Raw genomic sequence first — 18,062 nt, forward strand, 5'->3', positions numbered from 1 at the left:
CTGCCAACAATCACAACAACACAATGTAAAAAATAATGAGAGTTTAAATACATAACAGAGGCTCAAAGCTGCAGTGCAAGCATGTGCGATAACTGCTCAGTAAAGTGCACCATATTAATATGTTAAGTGCTTTTAGTGGTTAACAAAGCTAGAAAAATGCTGTGTCTGGCTTATTTTCTGTCATTAAAAAGGGTTTGAAATAATGAGGCGAGCACACGGGCAAGTAATCCCTATAAGCTTGACACAGTTTTTCTGATCGTGGCTCTTCATGATGTCAGTGAGAGCAGATACCCTTAATAAAGATTACTTTGAACTTCAAAAGGAGCTGAAACAGTTTGTTTCAGATGAAGGATGAACTGAGAGGCTGCACCAAGGGCCAGTTCTGGGACAAATGAGGATTATTAGTCCATGCTGCTCATATGGAAGTAATCCAAGAATAAAAACAGGGAGCTGGTCAGATTTAAAGAGTCATTTCTGATCCTTGTATATGTAAAAAGAAGAAATATTGCTCAAATTTAAATTTAAATTAAGTAAATCCAATAAAACTGTTAAAGAAAACTACAACTTTTATCACTTTTAGGTAGATTAAAAGGCACAGTCACCATTGTTAGTGATCTTAAACACTAAATTGTACAGCCTTTAAAAAGCCCATAAAGTCAGGTCTATTAAGCATTTGGACAATAATATGGTCTTTATATGCTGATATGCTTATTTTGGCTTCTCAGCTGAATGATGGCCTCCCGCTCTTGGACCTCATACTGAATGCACTTAGAACAACACTTGGAATCAACTCCAAAGCTTTTATCTGGTTAGTTTCATGGCCAGCCTCACCTGGGCACGAAACTGCCTGTTGTCCATTACTTTTGAACTTCTGAAAACGTCAGACTGTGGACAAAAATGACTGTAATGCTTCTACGGTTCACTTTTGTTAAACCCCTTGAATTAAAGCTGAAAGTCTTGATTTCAAATCAACTGAGGTGGTGCTCAAAAGAAAAAAAAGTGCCACCACTCAAATGCTTCTGGACCTGACTGTTCATCTCCATCAAAAGTATCCAAAAGACTAATTTTTTTCTGCTGAATCTACACTTTAAAAACCTTCCTCTTATTTTCTAACCACATACAGTATAAAAGACAGACACAGCCACCATAATGTAACTCACTAGCTGGTGAAGGCCTGATGAAGGACTGCTCACTTGTTAATGATCCTCCTTTCTCACTCAGTGACCAATAATTTACTAAATTAACTTCATTTTTTATTCAGTATGACCTGAAATTATTGACTGAGCCCACAGGAAAGAGTTTCAATGAGGTCACAGAACCAGAGAGCAGAGGGCCGCTTTCCCCGCTGACTCTTCCACACCCAGCAGAGTCGCCCCCTGCTGGCCATCAGTTTACCCAAAGAAGGCGTAGGTTTCCTGGCTATTATGAAAACATATAACGGGGTTGCAGTTAAGACAAATCACACTGATGATGTAGAGGTATCAAAAACTGATGCATTAAATATGATACACATATCATAACATTATCACCAGGTTCCTCCGCACTCCTCCTGTTTGTGCTGTGAGACGAAGACGATCCATAAAGAGCAGAAACAACACTCCTGAGCTTTTTATGCTGCAAAAGATTTTTATTTCAACCGCCTGCTGAGTATGTACAGGAGAACAGTTTGTACATAAATAGGCAATAGTTATAAATATCAGCAGTTTGGCTGGTACAAAATTAAAAAAGAAGATATTGTACATTATCTACAGGAGAAGTGCCACTTTGGGTTTTATGTACAGCTTTGTCTCTGGGTGGATTGTCCATGTTAGTCCATTCACATGTTACCTGAGCTGCGTTGCACATGCAGCCACAGCGGCGGGTACACAGTATGTGTTCGGGGTTGGGAAGAGAGGGGGGCGGGATTTGTGGCATTTGGGCAACAGCAGACTTGAGGTGGTGGCTGTGTTGGTACGAATGGTGGGTGCAGCTTCTATCATAAGCCTATTGAAAGAGACAGGATTATTGAGCTGGGTGTCTTCCTGCAGCGTGATGGCGTTACTTTTTTAAAAGTCTAGAGGGGATTATTAGTTGCTGGGTGTCTCCTTTAGATATTACAACGCACACTCACGGTCACACGGCTCAATCACAGAACCTGGAGCGGAAAAACACACACATATATCCGTCATGACCAGTAATGGCACTGGGTGCGAATGCTATTCAGCGGTTAGTTTGTTTATGAAGCACACTGCGGCTATGTACAGCTCTGGATGTGCAGATCTGACAGCATCGAGTCCATTCTTGCAGTTTTAATCGCCACATAAAAAAAACCACTTTATGTAAAGACAGTAAAACTGCTGTCACTTGTAGTAGGTCCTCACACCCCTTCTCCGACCACCAGCGCAATGAAAGAAAACACATGGAAATCCTTTTATTCTAGTCACAAGCACGACTGCTCAGACCGACACCGAACACGGCGACAACGATGCTCATCAGTCTCCTGTGAGCCGCATACGAACATGCACAAAGTGCCCGCAGAAACAGATTTCACCGACAGCAGGTGAGTTACGATTGGTCCCTGAAGGCTGAGCTTACACATTCAAACGGGCGGTGCAGACCACGTGCAGAGCAACCCAGTGGTACAGGGGGAAAATAAACAGGGGGAGGGGCTTCAGGTCATTTACCTTTTTTTTTTGTTCAATATTTCCAAACCCCACAATCATCTCACAGGCATTCAGGCTCCTGCTGCTACTTCATTCCAGTGCAATATCGCCCTCTTGTGTGCTGAGCTGGTAGTGAAAGTAAACTGTTACATCATTACATAATTTACCTTCAGAGCCACAAAACCGCAAAAAAATAAAAGAAATAAAAATCAGCACGAGCATATTTTTGAATGTGCAAATGTCCCTAAAAAGTACATAAAACCACTAACTCTTTATGTTGACGTCAGTAAGATGAGAAAACGGGATGAGTAAAGCTAGACTGTGAGCGATACTTTGGTATTTCGACCTCCTGGGTGAAGGTTTGGGCAAAGTTGAACTTTCTTCGGCACCGCCTGTGTCTGGCATCTACATACAGTAACTTCGAGCACAGTCTTCACATTATTTTGTTTTTTCCAAAGCATCATCTTCATCATCATAATCTGTGTCTGCGTGTGTATAGCATCGGGTCAATGCACACTGATCTAAAACAAGGCAGATTAAAGTCAGTGCAACGTGCAAAGTTAAACTTAAGGAGCATGGGTTCATAAACAAAACAATAAAGAAAAAAGTAGGCATAGAATAAAAGAAGAAGAAGAAGAAGAAGAAGAAGAAGAAGAAGAAAATAAATCAGAGCAGCACAATCTGTGACCTTCTCCGGGGAGGGAAGGATGGCTTTCCACGGGGAGTTTATACTGAAACAGTGCAGACATAAGCAGCACTACGGTGAGCCGAGGAGGACCGGGGCTCCAGAAAATCTGCACCTGCAGGACTCACAGACTCACTCGGAGCGATTTCTCTGGGAATATGCTGATTCTCAAGCAGCAAAGTGACCCTTTTCAATGCTGACGCACCTTTACTCCTCTTACCCTGAATAAGGAAGAATTAATCTATAAAGAGCCAAACCAAATCACTCCCTATTACAGACGGCTCCTGTTTTGTTCAACAAACCGTTTATTAGCCTTCTTGCTAAAAGTTTTGATGATGCCCCTCTGATGTCTGTACCGTGAATATGAAGCTAAGGATGTTTTCAGTCAACAGGATGCCAATCAGGTGTATTTATTTAAACAAAGGGGATCTATCAAACACGTTAGAGCAGGGGTAGGGAACTCCAGGCCTCGAGAGCCGGTGTCCTGCAGGTTTTAGATGTGTCCTTGATCCAAAACAGCTGATTTAAGTGGCTAAATGACCTCCTCAATGTCTTGAAGTTCTCCAGAGGCCTGGTAATGAACTAATCATTTGATTCAGGTGTGTTGACCAACGGCTCTCGAGGCCTGGAGTTCCCTACCACTGCGTTAGAGGGACGTTAGAGGGTAAAATGTAAGAGGGGTGTCAAGGTTTGAGCCTGGCCCGCTGCCTCTCAGCAGGAAGGCGTGCGTGATCTGAACCTCAAAGAAGGATCAAAGAAAAATAAAGGTCATGTGTTGAAAATACAATCCCTGACCGAAGTAAGACCTGAAGCGAGGCGTTCACACGAGGAAACGCGCCGCAATCTCAGACTCTGAACGCTCCTGTACGGAAGAATGGGCTAAAAACCCCTCCGAGTTGATGCGCAGGACTGATCGATGATTACAGGAACGCTTAGCTGCCTTTACTGCTGCTCATGGGCGTAAAACCTGCATACTGACAGCACAGGTACACCTACTTTTGCCTCACACACACTGGAAATACTGGATGGTCAAATTTCCGTTTCTTTTCTCTAATCTGGTTCTTTTCCAACTTTTCGAATGAAAATATTTTTATTATTACAGCAAATTCCTGCAACTCGATTATCATTATGTCCTGTTATATTATGTTATGTTATATTGTTTAATAGAGATAAATCAGATGCAGGTAGATAACTTTACTGTCTCCCGGCTCCACCTTTGTTTACAGTAAAGACATCAGAGTGACATTGATCTCATCCTCTCTCTCTGTCTGTGGAAGAAAGCCAATAAACACACTCCCCAAACTACTCCTCTGACTCCGCTCAGAGTTGTTGTTGGCACGCTTTAAAATCGATCATCACATGCTGGTTTTCCTCTGCCACTTCGCCAACATTTACAAAGTGCAAAAATTCAAAGCTTCTTCCTGCTCGTGAGTCGGATGCTGCGGCTTTCGAGCCATCTCAGGAGAAGGAGCGAGAAGCTGTATGCAGGCCTAGAGGCGCGGCGGCGGTTCAATACTGATGAAGGTGTTTTACTGCTGATGGACACTGCTGTTCTTTTGTTTGTTTGCCGAACTTTTGTTCCGATCGCCAAAGATCATCAGCTCACGATTACAGGTCGCTGTTTAAAAAATAGATTTTTTTTCCTCCTCCCTCAAAAGTTCAACAGAAAGCCTTTGAGAGTCAGTCGGCCACCGAGGCTTGCTGTTTTCACAGAGAAGGCTTTTGGCACGAAGAAGTGGCATAACTCTGGAAACTCAGAAACATGGCTTTCAGGTCCAGAAGCTGAGGCCGAGCCTCTGCCCGGCGCTGCTCTCTGACACGATGACGACCTTCCTGCACAGTGCAGAGACGCTGGGGGGGGGCGCTCTACCCTGGATCCGGCCCTCAAAAGGTCCAGAGGACTTGTGCCTCATGTCCTTCCATAAAAGCAGGCCTAAAGTCTCTGCCCGGCTCGGTTTGCCCGCTTTCACCCCGTCATGGGTTTTCTTCACAGCGTGGCCAGGATCCGCGAGAAGGATATGACGACGGAGAGGGTGGTCTGGCCCACGCCGAGCACCAGCGCCTCCAGCGGTGCCATGCCTTTCCCCGCCACGCGGTAAACGCCCGCCACGGCCGCGCCTGAGGGAGATAAAAAAATTTAAAAGTCAATGCTAATACAAGATCTGGCAAAGAGAAAGACACACACACAGCTGCCTGTCACCATTAAACCCAACTGAACATCCACAGTCAGGGGATCAGCGGACAAACATGTCCCTCCTGGTCTCGCCCTTCTGTCAGTGATGGAGGAGCGTTCGTGCATGCCTCCTCGCAGCCACACTCTGAGCGGACTCGCTGCTCTTCCTGCAGCAGTTCTCACTGCACGCTGTCCGTCTAGTCGTGATTGAGACAAACAGCAGGAGAGGACGTTTCTCTAATCCAGGCACCAAAGCCGAGTGAGCTATTTTTAAACTGCTGGACTCGAAGGCCGAGAAAATCTAAACAAAGTTTACCAGTTAAAGCTACCAGCAGCGCTCCAGCGAATCCTCCCTTCATCAAGGTTATCATATTTACGGTGTGGAGGATGCAATCGCTGCTGCTTTTACAGAAAACAAAGTGATCACGTTACATTTTTCAGTAACAGTAATGTAACAGGTTACTGTGCTATACTCAGCAATTAGATTAGAGTTATATCATGTTGTTACATGCGTTACAAAAGGCTCTTCAGTAACCTGCACGTCAGGCGGATAGAAAGAAAAAATAATGTGTGGAGAAGGAAAACCAGTATTTCTAAAGTAGCATCACACTGGCTTTAAAGTCGGAGTGTTTCTCATCTTTGCTTTGTGTTTGTATTAAAAACTAAAAGAAAAATTGCACGTGTGTCCTGATTAAAAAGAGAAAGAGGTTGGTTTCTGTGTCTAAATCTTCAGCTTTTAGTATCAACAGGGGTTTAGTGTTCAGGTCTTAAACATCAGTCTGGCACTGGAAGGTGCCCGGACCCATTGGCTGCAAACCAAGCCCAAAGGATCACGCCTCCTCCATTGTGCATGACAATAACATTTATTTGTGCTGCTGATATTATGCACTTTGCATTATTACCAAACATCTCCGATTTGGACTCATTTGTCTAAAGGACAATGTGCTTGTGGTTTGCTTAGTTGAAACACACGAAGCTGTGCCATCATGCAAACCTTCCAAACACAACATAAACTTAAACATGTAACATGTCAACTGAGGCCTGTAGACTCTAAACTGTAGCTCAAATCAGAGTCCTGGACATTTAATGTTATAGAAAAGGACTTTAAACAACTATTAAAGGCTGACATTTCCTCTGTGCTGCATGACCTTTCTTTTACTTCTACTCAGCTGCGACTGCTGCCTTTGCAGTCTCCACACACACACACACACAAACACACACTCTGATTTTGTGCCGGGCTCGCGTACACATGGCTGGTGACGCTGTCAATAGTCTAGCTCACTCTGATTGCTACACATTAATAATAAAGCGGCTTTTCTATTTTTGGGGCACCAGCTCACATCTGTGACGGTGAGTGAGTCATCCACAGAGCCCTACGCTACGATAGACGCAGGTCTATTTACACACCCTGTGCTCTCACACTGATACAGTAAGGGGAAGGTAAAGGCAAATAAACAAAGCCTGGATATCAGCTTCACCTGCAGTGTTTAAAAAAATAATAAAGTGAATATTTTTGTGTTTCAAAAATATGATTTACGAATAAATTCTTTACAAATCCTACCATGTGGATTCATGGATTTTTTTTTCACATTCTGTCTCTCACAGTTGAAGTGTACCTCTGGTGCAAATTACTGACCTCTGTCATCATTTTAGGTCGGGGAACTTGCACAATCGGTGGCTGACTAAATACTTTTTTGCCCCACTGTATTGGATACAAAATACTGATATTTGTCCTAGCTCAAGATAACATATCACACCTGGTATAACAATGAAAACAAGTGCCAGTTATTAAAACGTGCAGACAGCGAACAGATTTCCTCACCGTTTTGATTCACAGTAGAAAATAAATGATTAACAATTCCTGATTTCTGCCTTTTTAGAGTATTTTAAGGTATTTTTACTTCACAGTCACCACAGATGTCATCATGTATTATAGATAACTATCTGCACCACTCTACTGTGTTATATTAAGTGTTAACAAAGAGAGATGAATTAGATGGCCTCAGACTAATTACCCCTGGTCTTCAAGGATCCGCTGCCCCTCATTTCTAATGCAGACTTGCAGGTATCATCATTAGTGCTGAAATGTGATACCCATGGACTCTGCAGGGAACGTGACCTGAGGTGCACTGGGACTTCTTACCTTCTTACCCTAATGGATCAGTCACACTAGAGTAAAAATAGGACAGCACCTTTTTTGCGACTAGAAAAAGGAAAAGAAAAATGTTTTGCTCTGAGTGAGTAGTTGCAGCGACCAACAGCTCCTGGCCTGAGGATGCATGCTTACTTTCCACCACTTTCAATCGACTGACTGCACCCCATCTAATCACAGACAGACTTCATCTTATTGCTGTTTTATTGCCGTCTTGACACATCAAATTGTCAGCTGCGTTCATTTTGGTTGTGTTCCATTCTCCAACCACTGTTTTTCCCTACTGTGACTGTAACAGCCTGTCGCTACTTGAGAATTTGTCTCAAAGCCGCCCAAACCTTAACACATTCACTTGGATGTAATGATGTAGCTCTTAGAATTGACTAAAGGAACTGACTGTTAACTTAAAGTGGGGTGGTGTCAAGAAATAAGACTGTATTTTGTTTTTTGTTTTTCCCCATTTGTTCTGAGGTTACTGCAGACATCTGACGAACAGCAACATGTAGAAAATCTGTAGATGCAGCTAAAAGTCTGCTTCAAGCAAAAGACTAAACACCCACATTTAAATCGTTTGAGCATTTGGAACAAAAAAAGGAAACACGCCAGACTTCTCCAAGCAGCTCAAAGACCAGGTAGGAGTGTAATTTGTTAACTTTATACTAGCATGTCACTGCTCATCCCCATACCACCCTAAACACGCCCAATCTCTGCTGATCTTGGCCAGGGTGGGCCTGGTTAGTACTTGGATGGGAGGCTGCCTAGCTGGGGGGGCAGTAACTGTAGCCCAGGAGGAAGCAAAGATGGGAAAGATACTGAACTTGTGCCCGTACAGAACATTACATCACTGGGATGGTTGGTTAAACTACTGACTGCTTAAGAGACAGAGTGAAAGTGGACAGTATATCCTTGATTTCTTAACATAAAACATTGTAATAGTCAGGTGAGGATTAGTTAGAGGTCTTTGTTACAGTGCATAGACGAATCTAACACTCAGTGGCGTGAATTTAAAAAAAAAAATCTGAATAGGGATTTTACAAAATGTACCTTTAAATGTTCTTGTTGTTGTTGTTTGGAATATCTTCAAAGTTAGTGTTTAGGTCATTTGTGTGTGTGTGTGTGTGTGTGTGTGTGTGGTTGGTATTTTTTGGGTGCAAACTCTTCCTACCAGCGACAACAGTCCAGCCAATCACAAAAATGTTGTTAAATTAAATGAACCCTTATCGTGCCGACACGTTGAAGTTTCCTGGGCCACATAAACAAACAGGCAGGTAAACACAGAAGCAGATTAGTCTAAAAATCTTTCTCCTCCCTGTCTCTCTGTCAGCTTCTGTTTTCTTCTAGTTGACACGAGTTAACACACGGTCACCTCACCCAGCGCTCGCTCTGCCTTCCTGTCACCTCTCGTCTTCTTCTGGGTGCTGAACGCCGCACTCTGAGGTCGCTCTAAAAATAACCCGTCAGCAAGAAAACAAAAGGGGAAGTAAATGGGCTTACTAGTGATGACGCCTCCGGAGAGCGAGGCCAGGAAACCCACGCTGACCAGCACCAGGGTGATGAGGCGTCCCCGCTTGTGGCGCTGCAGCATGACTAACATGAGCAGCCCCACCGCCCCGTGGACGAAGAGCGAGGAGAAGAGACACCACAGGAAGACCCAGTACCACATCTCTGCAGGGAGAAAGAGCCAACAACACAGATCAGATACAGCCTGAAAGCACAGGATTTACCGCTTACATTAAAGGTGCTCTACGTACAATTTAACTAAAGCTTTCACCAGCAGGGGGCAGTGTGCTGAAATGTTTTCTCATCTAAATGCTTTTTTCTTTTACTTGCTGAATTAAGGTTAAACTGACCACCTGCACCATCTATTATATTATAGTATTATATAAAAGTACAGCCCAGCCTCAGAAGTTAAATATCAGGTAATATCTCTCGAACACAATGCGTAGTTGCTCCAGATATAGTATAAGTATAGCACATAGTAGTATAAGTATATACTACAGTACAGTATGATATAATGTCTTAGGGGTTCTTAATGTAACAACTGCAGCAAATAAATTATCGATTAGTTTCATAAATATTAATCAGACAATTACATTTTTTTTTAGCCTGAACATCAAACATGGCAACAAATTAGAGAAATCACCGCTTGCACTGAAATAAATATTTTTACATTTTCACATTTTTTTATATTTACTGGTTAATAACAATGATGATGTATAATGATAGTTACTGCAAACATAAAGACTACATTTTTTCCTATTTGTTGGTTTACATCACCATTTTAAAATCAGTCAGCTGGCACATTAAAGTAACAACAATCCCCTATTCTAATATATATGACTTTAACAGAGTACTTTCATTTCTGGTGAAGCATGAAATTAAATATCGATCTGAGGAACAGAAGCAGCTTTCACTTACAAAATGAATTATGAATTGTTTACCAAAGAAACCATCCTGAAGCAGACTGGTCCCAGCTTTTAATGTTTTTATGTGTTTCTGACCGTTTCACAGAGTACATATAAAAGTCGCCTCCTGCTGGTCTGTAAACAGAAAGCACGTTTAAGGCTTCGCTTTTCTTTTTCTATACTTTTACAATGCTTTTCCTTGTGTTGGAACACTTTAACACAGTTGTATTGGGACTTCTGAATATTCCTTCCACCATCATGGAGCACAAACACAGATGGATGACCTCGACACCCACCGAGGACCAAATGTCAGTGAAATCTGCCTTCAGTGGATAAATCTGTAATGGTCTCTGTAAAACTCTGGCCAAAATAACATTTGAATTCTTAGTCAGAGTCTGTCTGTTGCACTTATTGATAAATTACAAGCTTGATTTAATCTAATTACGTTTTAAAGCAGTGATCATGTCCATCCTTGATGTACAGTGATTTGATTTGACATCACAATGATCAAAACAACGATACTGGGAAACGGTGATTTAAGCCCTTGTGATTTATTTTGCTTCCTTTATTTTAGTGAAATAGCTGCATTTACATATAAAGGTCAGCTTTGGTTTGCATAACGTCGATTACACATGAAACTTGAAACAGGACTTAAAGACAACAGCTTTGTAACAGAAAATCTGCTTTATAGATAAAAGCTGCTTATTTACTACTGCAACCTGAACACAGACAGAAGCAGGGGCTTAGTGGGATATCTGTACATCAGCTGCTTTAATTTTTTTTTAACCATCTCAATAAACTTTATCCTAGCTTTCAGCAACAACCTCAGGTTGTAAAAAAATATACAGTCAATAAATAAACAGCAAATACACAATAAAAATCAACAAATAAAACTAATTAAATAAGGCCGTATTTGCATCAGGCTATCCTGCTCATCTAGACCTGAAAGAAAACAAGAATAAGCAGTTGTTTTAAAATGACTGAGCTGTACGTGGGAAGTTTGGTTGTTCCAAAAGTTAGGAGCTGCCACTACAAAGACTTTGTAGACTTTGCTTTTAAGCCTGGACTGGACTATCTGGTCAGAGGCTCCGAAAGTTCTGTTAAGTAAGGTGGCACCAAACCAATAAGGCTTTTAAAAACAAGTAAATTTTAAACTGGATCCTGATGGACAGGAAGACAGTGTAAGGAGGCCAGAAAAGGTGTGATCACCATGTTTCTTTCCTGTCTAAAGGCGAGCTGCTGCATTTCCTACAGCCTGCTGACAACGAAGTAACGACTGATCAGAGCCGACAAATAAAGAGCTACGAAAGTCTAAGAGAGGTAATAAAAGCGTGAGACTCTGTCTCAGAGTCATGCAGTGGTGGGAGGCAGGCCTTCACCTTACTGAGCCGCATTAGTGATAAGAAGCTCTTCTGAACAAAAGAGCTTCATGCAAACAAACGCCGATAATAAGTAATCCCGAGGGGGAAGACACAACTTATAATATTCCGTTCTAGTCTTGAAAAATTCACATTTACTGCTTATAAAGAGTGCTTCCAAGATGAAACACTGCAGCTCAGCCAAGATGCAGAGCTACAGCCGCTGCTGCACGTCTGTGAGGCGAGGGGAGGATTTCAATCTACAGCAGCCACCGTCTAAGTCAAGCCTCATCAAAGAGGCAGCCGACCGTGGCGATGGACCCGTGGCGGAGATGTATAAAACCGCTCAGAGCGACATTTCAGACAGCGAGCCCGACATGAAGCGGTAAATGGAAAATCTCGTCTGAAACAATAGCATACGGCCGCCTTTTGTGACCATCCTGACTGGAGATAAGCTTTCTGAAAAAAAAAATGTAATTGTAGAAACAAACGTCCGCAAACTAAAAATGCTGATAATCCCTAAAATGCCAGCAAAATCATCTAATTAGCTTCCACCAAACTCGACTGTTCTCCTAGAATACACATAATGCACCCTGCAGGGTCCAGACTGTGCTGCCGTTATAACGGACTCCACTGAAAATGAGAACAGTAAACAGCATTTAAAAATCACACTCTTCCTCCTCCTCCTCGTTCTCCCTGTCTTTCTGTGGCACAGGCCAGCTTTGTCTAAAAAGGCTCCGGCTTCATTGCACTTTGCCAGCGAGGGGCCTTTGGTTGAACCCCTGGCACCGTGGGAGCCAGAAGGAGCCAGCTGGCCGTGAGATAACTGAAGAAGAAAAGACACCAAGTGAGAAAGGATGACCCAGCCGAAGCATGGCAATGCTGTCTGTGTGTGGGCGCGATGCAAACAGGAAACGTGACATTATTTTGCAGTGTAAACATCACAACGCCCAATTCTATTACCAAGTATTTCTCAGAGCTCTGGGACACGAGGACCTCTTTAGCATATCCATTTAACCGAGCTCCTCCACAGTCCACTGAGTGCCTACATCTACTTATTGATCCGGCAGGCGAGCGCCGGGCCAGGCGGAGAGAGACGTGACAGCGGAGTAACACAATGGCTTTTTGTCTTAAATGACTGAGCACGCAGATCACGCTGCAGTGTATCCACTGCTGTCTTTCTGCAAGCATCCAGCAGCAGAGGAGAGAGTGATATCTGTGATGGGACCCAAGACATAAGAGAGACACACATACAGGAAGTACAGGGAGAGAGAGCCCCGCTTAACTGTAGCCCCCGACGACACGAAAGCTGATCAGGATTCAGCATCGTGTAGAGAGAGCCGGCCTTTAATGCAGGCTGGAAAAGATGAAACTCAAAGATCCTGGAGGAGGTTATGCAATGCTAACATCATCGCACACAGACTGTGATATCGCCCACTCGGTCTAAAGAACTACAGACATCCACAGGTTAAACAGACAATCACAAACACCATTAGTTTATGTGTAGTTAAGGGAATGAGTTGGTTAGCAGAAGTCTGAGAAAAAGAAAAGAAAAATGCGGAGTTCAACGTAACTAACGGTGAATGGCAGGTAAGCTGATTGGCCGCAAATGCTAGAAGTTTCTCCTCTAAACCTCACGGTTAGATTCAATATGTAAGGGTTCAGTGAGATCAACTTTGCCAAAAATTTCACAAATGGAGAGGACAGCTGGGATACTCTGTGTTTCTACTTACTGATAAAATAATCCGTATAGTCTTCCACCATCACTGATGGATGGAGCCTGACCCGGACACCTACTGAGGACCAAATGTCAGCGTGATCTCTCTTCTGTAACAGTAACCTGTCATGCTGGTCAGAATAATATTTAATAGCATAGCTGGAGGAAATCTGTTGCATTTCTTGATAAGTTACAAGCTCGATTTAGAGAGAAAATGGGTCGGGTGAAATGTTCAGTGGAGACACGAGGCTCGTTATTTATCTCAGCCGACTAAAATTATCCATGGCAGCTAATTTTTTTTGCATTGCAGCAGATGCTGGAAGGTGAGGTGCACATTTAGTTTCAGGGGACAGCAGGCAGCGCAGGTGGTCACGGCTATGAAGAAGCACCTATAGGGTGAGAAATGAGTGCAGTAAAGTGCTGTGTCATGTTCAGAGATAGGAGCGAACACAGGCTAAAACACAGTGAGAGCACAGTATTAACTTCTGCTAATCCGCAACTACAGGCCGAGGTCTTTGTCAGCACGGCGGCTTTAGAGCTCGCCTGTCAACAGGACAGAATTTTAAAAAAGCAGGGGCTCGTGTATTTGGTGCCTCGTCAGAGGTTGGAGTACACAGGCGGCTGCAGAACATGAACCATTCCCGTGTTGAAGCCGCAGCTTCTCGAAGCAGAAGGCTGCCGAGTTCACCTCTCAAGACGACGAAGGATGGGTTTGTCCAAACGTGGAGAGAGGGAGAGCCAGCCTGACACATCTGGCAGTGACTCTGTCCCGTGATGCAGAACAAGAAGAGGACTATGCTAATGTTGATTCCATTTCGGATGATGCTTCTTCTTTTTCGGAGAACCGAGCTACTATGACGTGATGTATCGTTAAACTGTACACATGCACCACACAGAAAAGCATACCTGCTAATTAGTGCAAAGTAAAAGACCAATAAGATAATGCCACTGCAAATGCTCCAAAAGGCACCAACAGCACAAACATGGCAGTGGAGGTGAGGCCCAGCAGACTGTGATCAAATCCAGGTGCCTTGGGAACGCCTGTCACTCAAAGCGACCACGATCTTCACTTTAGCATCCAGATGCATAAATTTATTTACAAAAAGAAAGAAAGAAAAGAAAATTTAAGCCTGTGTTGATAGTTATGATGTGGGAAAACATCCACTGAGGCTGTAAAGATGCTTTTAATGCTTTAAAGTTTATTTTAACACAGGAGTCTATGGGGATTGACTTGTTTTAGGAGAAAGCCTCAAGTGGCCACTGGAGGAACTGCAGCTTTTGCCACTTCAGCATTGGTGCAATGTTTTTAAATCCTGAAGGTTGCTGCTTGGCATTCACACAAAGCTTTAACTCCTAATATAGCTGCATGTGCCCATACATAGACTCGATGCTTTTATCTGAACCTGCTAAACTCCACTATACCTTCTGTTTAGTTGTCTGCCAACTCCTGACAGAAATATCTGGACCTTTAACTGAGCAGCCAAGTTGCGCTTTCTGTTTTTGTGTGTATGTTTTACAGCTTCACCTGAGCTCTTTTTGCTTTTGTGTGCTTGTTTGCAAAGAGATAAAGGCTAAAGCAAACAGCTAAACACCAGACATGCTGAGCTAAAAAGCTGCAGATCAGGGAACGTGCAGAGTGAACACAACTGATTAGCTTTACACGAAGAACAGCTACACAACATGTTACTGTGTGAGATAATAAAATGACTTTTTAGCAATCTGATCATCGCGTAATCACAGCAGGCAAACAATTAAAACTAAGAAAGCCTTTTGACATTATTATTGTGAACTGATAATACAGGATTTCTGCAAGTCTATTACAAGTTCATTAACCCGCTGGGTGTCAATTAACCACCCCCCAAGTAGGATAATGCATTGAATATTTTTCATTTTCTAAGACCAAAGCAGGTAAAAAAAAACAAAAAAAGGGATAAAAGCGCAAAATAAACATGATGTTGTATGAGTTTCCCTGTTTAACCGATATTCATACACTTATTTATTCTAATCAAGACAGGCTAAAGCACTCATTGCTGTAATAAATGAGGTTAAATACATTTCAGTGCCCTCCAGCTGGTAAATATCTATGCATATGCAATGCATTACGCTGGCGTCTCTCTGCTCTTCCTCCTTTCTCCTCATGAGCTGCACATGAGCAGCTCTGCTGTTCTGCCTGTGTCGCCACACAATTAGCAATCGGCAGATTAACAGCACCTGGTGCATGCTGGATTAAGAATTGGATATTTATCTGATCATCAGATTTCTAAAGTTACACACTCTGACATCGGAAAGGTCTGTGTGTAAATGGCACTTCCTTAAATGCATCTCAATCGTACCACAAATCCCACAGATAGATAATAAATGAGTGACAAGAACAGCATGTTTTTATTGACTGTGATTCATCAAAGTGAGACAATTTCAAAGTAGCTGTTCACATTTAAATATGTTCTTTTCACTGGTTTTCTGAAGTGAAACCGCCTGCTGCGCACGCCTCATAAACAGGAAGCACTCCCCAGGGGCACAGATAAAAGTTTATCTATCCGTTCAGGGCTCCCCAACTGTCCCCCCTGACCTTCTTTAATGTCTCAGGAGGTCGTTTTTCACCTGTCTGGGGGGTCAGGTGTGAGATTTGTGAACAGTATTCTGTAAAGCCCCGGGGCGTTAGCTCCTCACAGCTCTCTTCTCGCCGCTGCAGCTCAGATACCACAAACTTCTACATTGCACTGCAACTTCCTGCTGAGTCAGCGTGATCAACTGTGCCTTTTTTTCCCTTCCATCCCTGCATGATGTGTTTCTCAACACAGGATGTCAGCTGCATATTAGACAACCGGTCTGTGCCAAGCCAGCCATGACTACACGTCCGGCTCCTCACTTTGCAGAGTGAAATGCAAGAATTTCTATAATGTGCAACACACACGGTCCCCCGTCCACTTCCTCAAAAAAAGAAAAAAGAAAAGTGATGACAATGCTTTGAACAGCTGGCAAGTAATAATATTTCTTGCTGAGGAAGTTCATTCTGCTTGGAAAGAAGAGATAAAATGCCCACACATTGCTTTTTTGGTGCCCCGTGATCTGTTTTTGTGTCATAGGAACTTTCATGCATTTCTTCCACTTTTCTTAAACCTCCTTACAAATAAAAAAGGAGGAAGAAAGTCATCTTGTAAGCATTTTGTTTTGGTACAAAGCACATAATTGATGGCAGCAGCTCAATCATCTGTATCAACAAGTGACAGTTCAGCCATCAGCCCGCAGAGATGCCCTCATCTCGTATTTACAGCTGCATATTACCTTCAATATCAAAGCAGACATGCTCTGGCTCAACTGCATTCAAATAAAACAGGGAATTGAACTCAGCCTCACTACTTCTAGAGTCAGGACCATCCCAGACAGCATCCCTGCCCGCTAAGAGGACCCTCCCTCTAATTGCCCCTTTACTGAAAGACAAAGGAGGGGGAGGAGGCCACATTTACTACGCATTCACGAAGCAGACAGATTAATTAGCCGAATGTTGTCATTATTTTTCCTGACGGACTCCTGAATAAAAGAGTGAGATTTTGTTTTGTTTTGTTGATGTTGTGGTTCAGGCCCAGCATCACCAATAAAACACACCAGCTTGCAGAGACAGAGATGGGGAGGTGGGATGGAAAGGTGGCACACAGATGCCCCCTATGCATAACAGCAGCCATGCCCTTCCTGCTGGCTACAAGAAAAATGACCACATATATTTGAATGATATTTATATATATTCTTCTTTAAAAAGGAAGCTGCACATGCTGCTGGTGGTGATGACTTTTTCACTGAACACATTTAAAAAAAAAAAAAATGAAGCAGCAGAATAGCGGCACCTTTCATTCCGCATACCTGTGAAGTGGTGCAGCGCCGAGCCTTGCACCCAAAGGCTCAGCACTTGCTGCACCGACAGATTAAGAGAATAATCCTTGTCCGTTGTCATGTTTCCGCCGCCGCCGCCCGGGTTCGCACCCCTCTTTATCGTATAGCTGTACTTGGCTTTAAACGAAGGCATGGATGAGGAAACCGGGGTGGCATTTGGATGTGAGGCGGCTCTCCCCGGCGCGGCTCGCCTCTACCGGTGCCTCTGCTTCGGCTTGACGTCCGTCTCCGCTCCGGGAAGGGAAGGGTCGATGGCTGGTCGGTTCATCCTCGGTGGTGGTGTCGGTGGCGGGTGTACGGAGGCCATGACGAGGATGGCAGCGGGAGCTCGAGCAGAGAAACGCACGGTCGGCTCGTCCTACATCAGCTAGCCCTGCTACATAACCCTTAAAGGGCCAGCGGTCCTTTCCGTGCGAGGGGTTCACGGTGACACATCCCCGTGCTCGTGAAGCCGCTTTATGAATGAGGAACAAAGGACAGCACGGTGGCGTGTGCGCAGAAAGCGTGCGTAGTGGCCATGGCGGCTCGGGACGGCTACGAGGGGGACGGGGACGCTGTAACGTAATTACGACGCACTGTGACTAATATTAGGATATTAATAAAATACTAATAATAACAACAGCAATATTTTGACAAAAGCTAAATAAAAACTATCATTTTAGACGCTGTGGAAAGATTTAATGTTTTTATTTTAATTTTTATTTTACGTTATACAGTATTTGCCAGCAGAAAGCGAAAGAGTGGTTGCTAGGCAACGTAATAACGTTAGCTCTTGAACGAATAACCAAATCAATGCTAATGCTAAAGACTACTTTAACAGAGAATATATAAATAAATACCATATACACTAAAAGTATTATTTGTTGATTTCTTAATGTTTATTTTATTTCAACTGTTGTGATATTAAAATTAAGTCTACATTAAAATTAAATGACCTTAGAAGCAGCGTTGGTCATGACGTCAGTGGAAGGTGGCGCTTATTGGTCACCCCGAAACACCTGATATAAAAAAGTAATATGACAGGATGAAAGTAAGCAGAGGA

General features: G+C 43.2%; 1 protein-coding gene across 2 annotated transcripts; it reads right to left on the minus strand.

Moving 5' to 3' along the window:
* Positions 1 to 1,606: 1,606 nt before the first annotated feature.
* On the minus strand, positions 1,607 to 17,748 carry tmem170b (transmembrane protein 170B). 2 transcript variants are annotated; one of them, XR_003271031.1, is made up of 4 exons: positions 16,991 to 17,748; positions 9,147 to 9,317; positions 3,984 to 5,445; positions 1,607 to 3,787 (listed from the first exon to the last, which is right to left on the minus strand). XR_003271031.1 is itself a non-coding variant. In XM_026156867.1 (3 exons), the coding sequence occupies exons 1-3, from the start codon at positions 17,151 to 17,153 to the stop codon at positions 5,315 to 5,317; spliced, it is 465 nt and encodes a 154-aa protein (XP_026012652.1). In that variant the 5' UTR covers positions 17,154 to 17,748; the 3' UTR covers positions 3,930 to 5,314. The 2 variants fall into 2 exon arrangements, 1 of the variants encoding a protein (XP_026012652.1); XM_026156867.1 differs by lacking the exon at positions 1,607 to 3,787 and having other exon boundaries at positions 3,930 to 5,445.
* Between the last annotated feature and the right edge of the window lie 314 nt (positions 17,749 to 18,062).

The sequence above is a fragment of the Astatotilapia calliptera genome, chromosome 22 (assembly GCF_900246225.1).
Source record: "Astatotilapia calliptera chromosome 22, fAstCal1.2, whole genome shotgun sequence".
Classification (NCBI taxonomy): domain Eukaryota; kingdom Metazoa; phylum Chordata; class Actinopteri; order Cichliformes; family Cichlidae; genus Astatotilapia; species Astatotilapia calliptera.